General features: G+C 42.3%; 6 protein-coding genes across 6 annotated transcripts; 3 read left to right on the top strand and 3 right to left on the bottom strand.

Moving 5' to 3' along the window:
* Nucleotides 1–27: 27 nt before the first annotated feature.
* Nucleotides 28–376, bottom strand: SAMD00019534_055110 (hypothetical protein; the record flags this gene model as incomplete). The annotated part of the gene is made up of 1 exon (XM_012899002.1): nt 28–376. A coding segment is annotated over one exon (349 nt), but the record flags the coding sequence as incomplete, so codon positions are not given.
* A 1,442-nt stretch (nt 377–1,818) lies between these two features.
* Nucleotides 1,819–4,359, top strand: SAMD00019534_055100 (hypothetical protein; the record flags this gene model as incomplete). The annotated part of the gene is made up of 2 exons (XM_012899001.1): nt 1,819–2,288; nt 3,114–4,359. 2 exons carry the CDS (start codon nt 1,819–1,821, stop codon nt 4,357–4,359), a joined length of 1,716 nt encoding a protein of 571 aa, XP_012754455.1.
* Nucleotides 4,360–5,170: 811 nt separating this feature from the next.
* SAMD00019534_055090 (hypothetical protein) lies at nt 5,171–6,397 on the top strand (the record flags this gene model as incomplete). Its single annotated transcript, XM_012899000.1, has 1 exon — nt 5,171–6,397. The coding sequence occupies one exon, from the start codon at nt 5,171–5,173 to the stop codon at nt 6,395–6,397; it is 1,227 nt and encodes a 408-aa protein (XP_012754454.1).
* A 39-nt stretch (nt 6,398–6,436) lies between these two features.
* Nucleotides 6,437–7,655, bottom strand: SAMD00019534_055080 (hypothetical protein; the record flags this gene model as incomplete). Its single annotated transcript, XM_012898999.1, has 2 exons — nt 6,437–7,420; nt 7,512–7,655. 2 exons carry the CDS (start codon nt 7,653–7,655, stop codon nt 6,437–6,439), a joined length of 1,128 nt encoding a protein of 375 aa, XP_012754453.1.
* Nucleotides 7,656–7,722: 67 nt separating this feature from the next.
* On the bottom strand, nt 7,723–9,832 carry SAMD00019534_055070 (hypothetical protein; the record flags this gene model as incomplete). The annotated part of the gene is made up of 4 exons (XM_012898998.1): nt 7,723–7,829; nt 8,110–8,479; nt 8,543–9,690; nt 9,754–9,832. 4 exons carry the CDS (start codon nt 9,830–9,832, stop codon nt 7,723–7,725), a joined length of 1,704 nt encoding a protein of 567 aa, XP_012754452.1.
* A 283-nt stretch (nt 9,833–10,115) lies between these two features.
* On the top strand, nt 10,116–11,106 carry SAMD00019534_055060 (hypothetical protein; the record flags this gene model as incomplete). The annotated part of the gene is made up of 5 exons (XM_012898997.1): nt 10,116–10,299; nt 10,376–10,439; nt 10,559–10,644; nt 10,744–10,887; nt 10,958–11,106. The coding sequence occupies 5 exons, from the start codon at nt 10,116–10,118 to the stop codon at nt 11,104–11,106; spliced, it is 627 nt and encodes a 208-aa protein (XP_012754451.1).
* Nucleotides 11,107–11,386: the final 280 nt, after the last annotated feature.

Genomic DNA, 11,386 nt, shown 5'->3' with positions numbered 1-11,386 from the left:
GCGCAAAGATGTCGGAGAAGTCGAAACCAAAGCCGCCGCCTCCGCCGCCCTGCTGTCTACTCAGACCCTCCTCGCCGTGCTGATCGTAGATGCGACGCTTGTCAGCGTCAGAAAGCACTTCGTAGGCTTGTGTCAGCTCGACATATTTATCGCCGGCCTCTGGATTCTTGTCTGGATGGAACTGCAACGACAGTTTACGATAGGCTCTCTTGATGTCGCTTGGTGAGCTGTCTCGGCTGACACCCAACATTGCATAATAATCCTTTCCTGCCAACACCACCATCGATGACATTAACAACAATGCAATCACAAATGTTGTCAACAATATAATATTTGTTGATCTGTTCGTCGTCGACATCTCTTTGCTTCTTTCTTTATATATCTATTAATACAAGTAATATATATTATCAATGAATATGAATGAATGAGTCAAACACGAATGATCATTCATCTGTGCATCGTCATCAACCCCCACACACTCTCAACTTCAAAAACATCAAAGTCGATCGATATTTTTTTTCATTTCCAACAACAAATAATAATTTGATCAAAGTCCCTCAAAATGATCTTTTGGTCAAGTGATCAAGATGTTCGATATCTCAATATTATTATCCAAAATAGATAAATAATAATAATGGCGATTTTTAACAACAACAATTTGTTGATCACCGTTACATGTTTGGGTATGATCACGATTATAAATGTTGGTGCAATTGCCGCTCAAGACACCTATACAAACAATCTAGGTCCTAAATGTCAAAACAATCAAAGTGCTTGCCAAATTGGTTATGGTATTAATGATGGTAATTGGGAAGGAAAAATTCCAACTTGCCAGAATGCCTCAGACATATTCGTGACCTCAACCTATACTTTAAGCCTCACTCTCAATCTCTTCCAATGTACCTTTGGTGCATTGGTTGTCAAAGGATCAGACCAAGGAGACTCCCTAACGCTCAAGCTCTACGACAACTTTCCCCAAACCAACTTCCAATTCAACTTTATATATGTTGTAAACCTAGTCGACTCCAGTACTGCTAGTCCGATCAACATCAACCAATTGAATCTATTCAAATCAAAAGTGGTGGCCAATCAAGCTATAACAATTCAATCACTCAATCTCACGAGTTCATCAACATTCAATGCCAATTGTGTCCGGTATTCCGTGACGGTCGAGTCCTTGGCCATGATTGATACTAACTCAATCATCAATGTTGTCAACAACTCTGCTCTCAATGTACAGCAGAGGGCCGAGAATGTCTATGGTAGCTTTGGGGCGACCAACTTTGTGAATGGCGCCACTTTACACGGCCGCTTTAATTCCAAGCAGACGCCCTCTATCATCAGCAACCCATTGTTCTCACTTGGTTCTCAATCACAGGTGAACTTCATTGGCGGTACGGGTGTCAACGGCAACATTACATTGACACCAGATAATATCAAAGCCACCTTCTTGCCAAATGCCACCATCATCTTCAAATCATTGACAATATAACAATGATTGGAATGGGAATTGATCAGGTCAAGGTAGTGATTGTTTATCAATATTCATCGAATATATATCTCAATGTACATCTGGCACCTGGACAACAACCACCACAACTCACATCGATCAATGCATCAACTACAACACCATCCCCGTCGTACTTTGGTACCTTGTATCTCAGAGGGCAGTTTGGAGCAGACTCTATTCAATTTAATAACAGTTTTGGACAAAAATGTTTAAATCAACCATTGGTGATTGATCAACAATCATCAATCACTATCAACAATATTGATTCATGTGGCTCCAATATTATAGTTGATAGTGGTAGTGAATTGATGTTTGGATGCCCTCCTGATCAATCATCCACATCGTTGCCCTTTAATGATATATTGGTGAGCAACTCATCAACATTCAATCTCACTGGTATATGCTCATTCGAGTGCAATTTGAATGTATCATCTGGTTCCAAGCTGATCTTTGATGGCCAGATATTCATATACTCTCAAGCCATATTCAATGTGGACTCGGACTGCACGGTCGAGTTCATTGACCCAATGCCCTTCCCCTACTCCATCCCAATGCTATACCTCAATGCCACGAGTTTCTTGTTCAATGGCCAAGCAATTGTGACCTTCTCCCAAGACCATCCCATTCGTGAACGTTATGAAATCTTTGAATTCAATTTAAGATCGATCGAAACAAGAACCACATTGGCACTACCAAACAAAGTTTCCACTCCATCATTGTCATTCCCGACCAAGTTCAGAGAGGACTATACCATCAACAGTCCAACCAGTGCAACAATGTATGTTGAGGTCTATGGACTAACACTTGGTGCTGCCATTGGAATAATAGTTGGATGTTCAATATTTGGAGTGATTGTGATTGTTGGTGTAGGTTACTACATTTACAAATTCAGGAAGAATCATCAAGGTTATGAGAATATCAATTAACCAGGTTGACGCCACGATAATATATATTATTATATCACTTGATCAACCAAATAATCTATAAAAATTAAATTGGCTCGTTCCATCAAAACTTTCCCTCATTTCAAACTTCCATGAAGATTGATCATATCTGTGATTCGGAAACAGACGTGATCATTCATTTCCAAACAACTTCCAAACTACAACAATAGTAATAATAACATAATGTCAACAAATAATATAATATCATTCTTAGTTTTGGTTATTACTTTATTTATGATTGGTTCACCTGATCATGCTAAAGCCCAAAACACTTACAACTACTTTGTGGATGAGGATTGTTTACAACCAAATGGTTGTCAGATTGGTGTCGGTAGAGATGATGGTAATTGGAAGGGTACTGGTACTCCAACATGTCAGAACCCTTCAGACATATTCAATATTCAATACGGTGCAGTGTTTTCTACTGAACCCTTCACCGTTGATCTCTACGATTGCCAAGTGGGCACCATCAACATTATCCCATTCCCGATTCTGATTGGCTTGAACCTCAATAATCAATACCCAAACACAAACTTTGTCCTACCAAGTCAATCATTTATAAATGCAACTGTACCATCGATTGTCAACCAACTTTCATTGCAGAGCTCTATATTCACAGCAACCTCAACACTCACTATTCAATCACTCAAACTCACCAGCTCCTCAACATTATCTGTGAGTGGACCAGGATCAACAGTTACAGTTGTGTTCTTTGACACTATGGATAGTAGCTCCGTCATCAGTATCGACAATGGCGCTGCTGTCACTGTCAACCAGGGCTCGGAGAATATACTTGGATCAATAATAATCGGACCAGGTCTCCAATCCAGTGCGCCCCACTCCATTCTCACTGCTAACCGTGCAGCTGTTGTGACTCAATCTGGAAGTAACACTGTCACCCTATCGCCATCGACAATCATGCCACAGGTCACCTTCAACTTGGTATCTGTAACCAATATCAATTTGAATCACACTGGTAATCTCAACAACTTGGTGATTAGCAATCAGAATCCATCCTACTACATTGATGTCTACCTCAGTGCCCAACCCAAATCTGATCAACAAATGGGATCTTTAGTGATGACGATGACAGATAGCGTCAGACTACACCTCCGTGGAAAGATCTCTGTTGGTGGTATCAAACAGCTTGGATGTGATACCATGTCATCGATTACCTCCTCAGTGGTAGTTGATAGTGGTTCATCAATCACAATGAATCAATTGTCATCATGTGGCAATGTGACGGTTACAGGTGCCAGCACACTGAACTTGGAGAGCCCAACAGTACCAACTGCCATATCCTCTCAAGAGATACTAGTTCAGGATTCATCCACATTCAATCTCAACGGCTTGTTCACTTTGCAAAGCAATGTCAACATCACAACTGGATCCAAGATGATGGTGGCAGGCAAGACATTCATGTATGACGACAGTTGGAACTACATGACACTCTCTGTGGACGCAAGCAGCAAGATCGAGTTCAGGGACCCAAAGCCCGCCCCCTACTCCATGCCTCTGCTCACCTTCAATGCCTCGCGCTTCTTGTTCTACGGTGAGGCTGATGTTACATTCTCAGATGCACATCCCACAAATCAGCTCTATGAAATCTTTGCCTACTATCTACCTGCCGCCGTTAGCCCATTCATTCTGAACCTCCCCAGCAAGGTGTCCTCCTCATCGATGTCATTCCCAACCAAGATGAGAGAGGACTACGTCATCAACAGTCTCACAAGTTCAACATTGTTTGTTGAGGTCTATGGACTATCATTGGGAGCCGTCATTGGTATAATCGTTGGATGTTCAATGTTTGTTGTGATCGTCATTGCAGGTGTTGGCTTCTACGTCTACAGATCAAGGAAGAACAAACAAGGCTATGCCCTTATCAACATTGAGGATGACCAATAAATAATAATGATCATTGGATGATATATCCAAAGGACAACACAATGACAACTATCTCCTACACTCTGGTCACCAACCCATCAATCATTAGCCAGAGACGAACAATGTTTCCGTGATGATCGTAGTTCGAATGAATGAGCTAAATTGACAAAACAATAAAAATCAAACTTTCCCTCAATTCCCGAATTGCCTCATTTGTATCAATTGCTTTTAAACATGTTAAATTTTACAAAACTTATTATTATTCTTATATCCAACTAAATAATAATGTCAACATCAAATAATATATAACTTTTCATTCATTTTTTGGGTGCTAGTTTTATTTATTATGATTGTTTTACCCAATACTATTAAAGCCCAAACCACCTACAACTACTATTATAATGACTGGCAAAATTATAATCCACCACGTCAGATTGGTGTTGGAATTAATGATGGCTACTGGAGTGGAAATGTTCCAACATGTCAGAACCCTTCAGACATATTCAATATTCAATTCAACGATCAGTATTTCTCACCAGTCATTGACATCGATCTCTTTGATTGCCAGGTGGGCACCATCAACTTGATAGGAGCAGATATATTTGTCGTATCATTGAACACCCATAGTCAATACCACAACACCAACTTCCACCTCACCGGTCGTGCACTTCTTAATGTACAATCACCCTCGATTGTTAACCAACTGACCGTGGACCACTCAAGTGTCTCTGTCTCAACTACCCTCACCATTCAATCACTCAATCTCACAAGCTCCTCTACAGTATATACGAGTGGTTAAGGATCAACAGTGACTGTCGCGTCCTTGGAGTATATGGACAGTGGTTCAGTCATTAGTATCGACAGTGGCTCTGCTGTCAATGTCGAGGAGAGGGCTGATCAGATCTATGGACAAATTGGATCAGCAAACTTTGAGAAGGGCGCAACATTGAATGGTTTGATTCAATCTGATTCAGCCCTCTCCATTCTCCGCAATCCATTGTTCACACTTGGCAGTGGAGCAGTTGTCACTCTAACTGGAGGCAATGTCAATCTGTCACCAGAGAATGTCAGAGCAACTATATTGCCACAGATGACCTTCAACTTTGTATCTGTAAACAATATCTTATTGAATGGCACTGGTGATCAAACCAACTTGGTGTTAAGCAATCAGGACCCATCCACAAATAATGGTGTGTCACTATCTATCCTTAAATCAGGACAACAGATCTCTTCAATAACGATGACCGGCAACCTCACACTCCACCTCCTTGGCCAGTTCTCTGTTGGTAGTATCCAACAGCTTAGATGTAATAACACGTCATCGATCACCACCTCAGTTGTAGTTGATAGTGGATCATCAATCACAATGAATCAGTTGTCATCTTGTGGCAATGTGACCATTTCAGGAGCCAGCACACTTTCCTTGGAGAGCCCAACTGATCCAACAGCGTTGTACTCTCAAGAGATATTTGTTCAGGACTCATCCACATTCTATCTCAACGGCCTGTTCACTTTGAATAGCAACGTCCACATCACAACTGGATCCAAGATGATGGTGGTTGGCAAGACATTCATGTATGACTCTATCCCCAACTTCATGACACTCACTGTGGACGCCAGCAGCAAGATCGAGTTCAAGGACCCAAGACCCTTCCCCTACTCCATGCCCCTACTATCCTTCAATGCCTCGCGCTTCTTGTTCTATGGCCAGGCTGAAGTGACCTTCTCCCAAGCACATCCAGCCAATCAACGTTATGAAGTCTTTGAATATTATCTGCTTGCCGCTGAAAGTCCATTCACTCTGAACCTCCCCAGCAAGGTGTCCGCCCCATCCCTGTCATTCCCAACCAAGATGAGAGAGGACTACGCCATCAACAGTCCAACCAGTGCCACAATGACCATTGAGATCTATGTACTATCACTCGGAGCCGTCATTGGTATAATCGTTGGATGTTCAATGTTTGTTGTGATCGTCATTGCAGGTGTTGGCTTCTACGTCTACAGATCAAGGAAGAACAAACAAGGCTATGCCCTTATCAACTTTGAGGATGACAAATAAATTGATTGACTGGACAATGATGTTGTTGTCGATCGGGTTTTATGAAGTTGTTGTCGTAGTCGTCGTCGGCGTCGTCGTTGTTGTGGCGCTATTATGTACAGTATTATTGATGTTGTTGTTCCTGTGATCTACCCATTGCCTCACTCTGGACGTAATCTCCTTGGCAAAGAGCGCAGACTCCTCCATATGCTTGAACTGTGGATTGTTGGTGGCATTGGCGAATGAATTGATAAACTTGGGCAGCTGTAACAACTTCAGTGGATTGTCCATGTATGATCGCACCTCCTCTGGCTTGGGCTTCCTCTTTTGCGAGTAGCCCTCACCAAAGTACATCAACAGTGATGTCATCTTCTCCTCTGTCGCCTGGATACCCTTGACGGCCTCCAAGTACTGCTCCATCACCGGCCACAGTCGTCCACACTTGAGTCTCTCACTGCCCATGTGCTGGAACCAAAAGTTGACGCTAATCGAAGGTTCCAGTGTGCGGACATAGTGCCACCATAGTTTGGGGATGAAGAGCATCTCGCCTTGCTCCAGGACAACGTCAATTGATCGCGCGTTGGCAAACTCGGGGAACCTGTCCAGATCGGGCTTGTCAATGTCCACCTGCGCATGGTGGAACAAGCCCCAATGAGGCTTCCTCCTGATGAACAGGTTGTTCTCGACAGGGTCGTACAGCCTGAATAGTTTCTTGCCGCTGACGATGGCGTGCAGGCCATCCATGCCGGGATCGCCCGTTGACCAATCGTGGTGCAACGGTGTCACCTGGCCCTTGACGCCTATCCATAGGTTGGCAGACTTGCCCTGTTCCCGAGGTATCTCTGGCACGACATAATCCGTCTCGAGCTCGGGGAAGTACTTGTTGATTGGTAAGCTGGCCAAATAATACGTTGGTTCAGCACCTGTCTTCTTTGCAATGTTCCAGCTGTCGACAAACGTTGAGAACTTTATGTTTGAAGTCTTGCCCAGCCATTCACCTACATCATATCCTATTTCACGTACTGGTATCTCTCGTTCACCTATCTAATTGATTGAATGAGTATGATTGAGTGAGTATGAGTTAGTGATTGATTGAATGATTGAATGAACGAATGAACGAATGAATGAATCATACCTTGTCGACAAGATAGGCCGGTGTATTCCATTTGTTGAAGCACGCCCAGCCATCGACGATGCCTGTTAATACAAATGGTTGATTGCGTAGGACGAACTGTTCGAGGATGTCTCTGGTCGGTCGGAATAGTTTCTCAATGTTCATTGGTGTCGATCGATCGACAGTACTATTGTTTCTCACTGTTGTAAGTGATGTCAATGAGTTTGATCTATTAGTTGTTGTTGTTGTTGAGGTTGTTGAAGTCGTCGAGGTAGTCGAGGTATTCGAAGAAGTCGAGGAGGAAGCTGATGTTGACGTCGGTGTCTGGCAGTCCAGTTTCTTCTTTGTTTGTTCGATGGTGATGTAATATCAACTACAATTGTAGTATTATATAAAAAATAATAAGTATATAACTAACATGTAATATAACTAAGTCAATGTCACGTGATTAGAATGAGGGCTAAAGACGTCGACTTCGCAAATTTGAGGTGTCCGTCCACACACGAACCCTCGTTCAAAGCGCGGACGACAATCCAACTTTATTCTCTCTATCTATCCATCTCTGTCCATCCACTATCTATCTCTATCTATCTTGGTTGTTAACGACCATAGTATATACGTTGTTGAACACTTGTGATAACATTGTGTATATCACGATCATGTGATAGAACGTGTTCATATCGATCAAAGAGTTGATCAAATTGTAATGTATCATTGTTGATAACAGATTCACTTATGCCAATGAGCAATGTGAGTGATGGCCAACAAGATGTTGATGTTGATGATGTTGATCTTGACTTTGCACCACTGTTCATCCAAGTGCCAAGGATAGAGGACACTCGAACAAGGTCATAACAACCTAGTGCATACTTTAAAGAGTGTATCATGGCAAGTTGAGCGCCTTCATTAAATCCAAGACTGTCCACTAGTTTAAACTGCATCGTATACATGTCCGCCACGACATGGTCACGACCTTGAGCAAATAGCAACTGTAATGGTAATGGTAATGGTTAGTGAGTGGCATGGTAGAAAATTCACCATGATGTACTTACCCTGGTGAGTCTTTGGAGGGCGGTGATTGATCGTTGATGGAGCTGGTACTCGCTGGAAATGACATATGAGAGGGAGTAGAGTAGCATGGATAGGTTGTTGACGCGATTGAATGATAGTGCACCGGCAATCTCATCTATGAATGTAACCATTGTCTCGACGATTATCATATTTGTTGATGAAGAAGATGAGGTGGTTGTTGATGATGACTCGGACATATCATCATTAAGGATGTCACCATCGCTCTCCAGTGATATTATGCTTGAATGGACTGCGTTCGTAAGTCTTTCCATGACTGCCAAGGGGGCAGCCATCACACGGCCAAGGTACTCGGCATCGCACAGCATTGAGAGTCTTTGATGATGAGTGTCACCTGTCAGCAGTAGATTTGACTTGATCAAGCATTTAATAAAGTGATACTCTGACAGACGTTGATCAAACAATCGAGTCAGACGTCCAAAGTTCAAATGTGTCTTGGCTTCCAGACTGAGCTTGGCCAACACATCCACCCTGAGGTCCAGTGGTAGTTTGTCCAATGTCAATGTGGTCGATGTGTTGTTGGTGGCCACTGAAGTGTTGGAGGAAGACAATACTGTGAGCATCCTTGATAGACATTCAGCAGCATCTCTTATCATATGATGCGCAGTATAGTTCTTGGCTGCTTGGAACAGATTCTTGACAGTGAGATTGGGCTTTGAAGGAATGATGGTCATCAGCTCGTGCTGTTTCTTTGAGAATGGGTCATCACCTGTACCTGATGTCTTTGATGTTGTCTTTGTCGGTGTCGTTGTTGTTGTATTCTGTTGTTTATGTGGAGGTGTCTTGGGATTGGGTGATGACCTTGACCCACCGCCTCCTGTAGTAGTTGCAGTCTTCTTCTTATTCTCTTTGGCCTGTTGTATATGTTTGGCACTACTGACATGAGTGTTCCAAGTCTGTTCAGATTGAAACCTCTTCTTACAATCAGTACAATAGTATTCATCTTGTTGATATTGATCCCTGTCCCTATCATATGATGATGAAGGTGACGATGATGTTTGAGTGACACTACCACCTTGCGATGACCTAACAGGTGACTTTAAAGGTGACAACAACTGTTGTTGTGTCGCTGTAGTTGAGCTTAGAGGTTCAAGTATGATCTCATCCAAGACTACATTGTTATGTTATGTTAATTAGTTGAATGAGTGAATGAGCTCGAGCAAGTTGGACTTACAATCTACATTGTTGGGCAAGTGTAATGATGATAGATGAGGTAGTTGTTCACACCTGTCCTTACTTTCGTTATTGGTCATGATGTGTAACATTATTATTATTATTATTATTATTACCTCGGCACAGGCAAAATGGGCTAGTTCCCGCGTCTGACGTTGCACTTCAATCACGCGCAGGATAATGAATCCGATTGACGAGCCCTCAATTCATTCAGGTGGACAACACTCCCTCCACCACCATCCGCATCTCTCATTTGCATTGCATTGCCCAACATAACAATCATTCATTCATTCATTACATTTACATACATATAATTAATTATATATTAGATATATATATAGTCTCAAAGATGATACTATGACCATGGTACCAGTGGCTTTTTATCACTCGCTGGGAGTGTTCTCCTCAGTCTGCTTTGGCGTTCAGTACGTGCCGCAGATGTACCTCAACTACAGTAGACGCTCAGTACAAGGCTTCTCACTACACAGTATCGTCATCAAACTGATAGGCGCTGCATTCTTACTTGTAAACAGTGCATTAACTGGAGGTAAGCAATACATTATAGTACATCGCATCACAATGTTGTTCATACTCATACTTACTCATACATACTCATCCAACAGAGTCAATGCCAATCGTATTATACGGTCTATTGAATGTATTACAACACTCTATCTTTATGTTTCAGTATGTCGCGATATTCAAATGATTGAATGATTGACGTGGCGTGATGCGAATCGACGCTAATGCGCGAATACAGTCTAACTCTCGACGGCTACTCCACGGCAACACAAACAAACAAACAGATTCGCGCTATTCTCTAAAGAACCATCCACAAGTAATAAGACATTACCATGGATTGCATTCCCTCTAATACCCTACCTACTCGGTAGTATCTACCCAAGTTCAATGTGTACGCTATAGCCTCGATTGATACAAGACATGGACGAACTGCAACCTAACCTTATGCGATCAATCAATCAATCAATAGATATAACAAACAGTGTAAAGCCAATCACACAACTACTAAGCCATCTACCTCAGGTGATGGTATGCATCAATGCCAAGTCGACATCAGGCGTGTCTCTACCATCGCAGTATCTAAACTTATTCGGTGGACTAACAGGAGTCATCAGTATGTACTCCAACAGCACAGAATGGCATTGATCAGACACTGACACTGCCCTTCATTTATCATCATATAGTGTGCTATGGTATAGCTCCAGTGTCCAAGTTGACATACTTTATCTTTATCAATAGCGTCTGGCAAGCACTGTCCATCTTCATCATGTACTTCTATTATGATTGGCGCAAGAACAAACTCAACAAACCGACCGAGGATCACAATCCATAATCAATCATGGCGCAACAACAGACTTGTGTGTTGTACACAACAAGAACAACACGGTGGCTGTTGCAACGAAGACACAGGCAACCAAAGCAACATGCGAATCATCATCGAACGATCGATCTATCTCTCTCTCTATCAATAATATACAACAAGTACTTTATTCTGTTAGGTTAGCCAATGCAATGTCTGTCTGGCATTCACTATCTCTCTCTTTTGGTCGCGCGCGCCTTCATTCAGATGTTCCTTTTCGGTCGATTGATTGATTGGTTGATTGATTGATTAA

The sequence above is a fragment of the Acytostelium subglobosum genome, assembly GCF_000787575.1.
Source record: "Acytostelium subglobosum LB1 DNA, scaffold: scaffold10, whole genome shotgun sequence".
NCBI lineage: Eukaryota > Evosea > Eumycetozoa > Acytosteliales > Acytosteliaceae > Acytostelium > Acytostelium subglobosum.
This window is presented reverse-complemented; position numbering and strand designations above follow the sequence as displayed.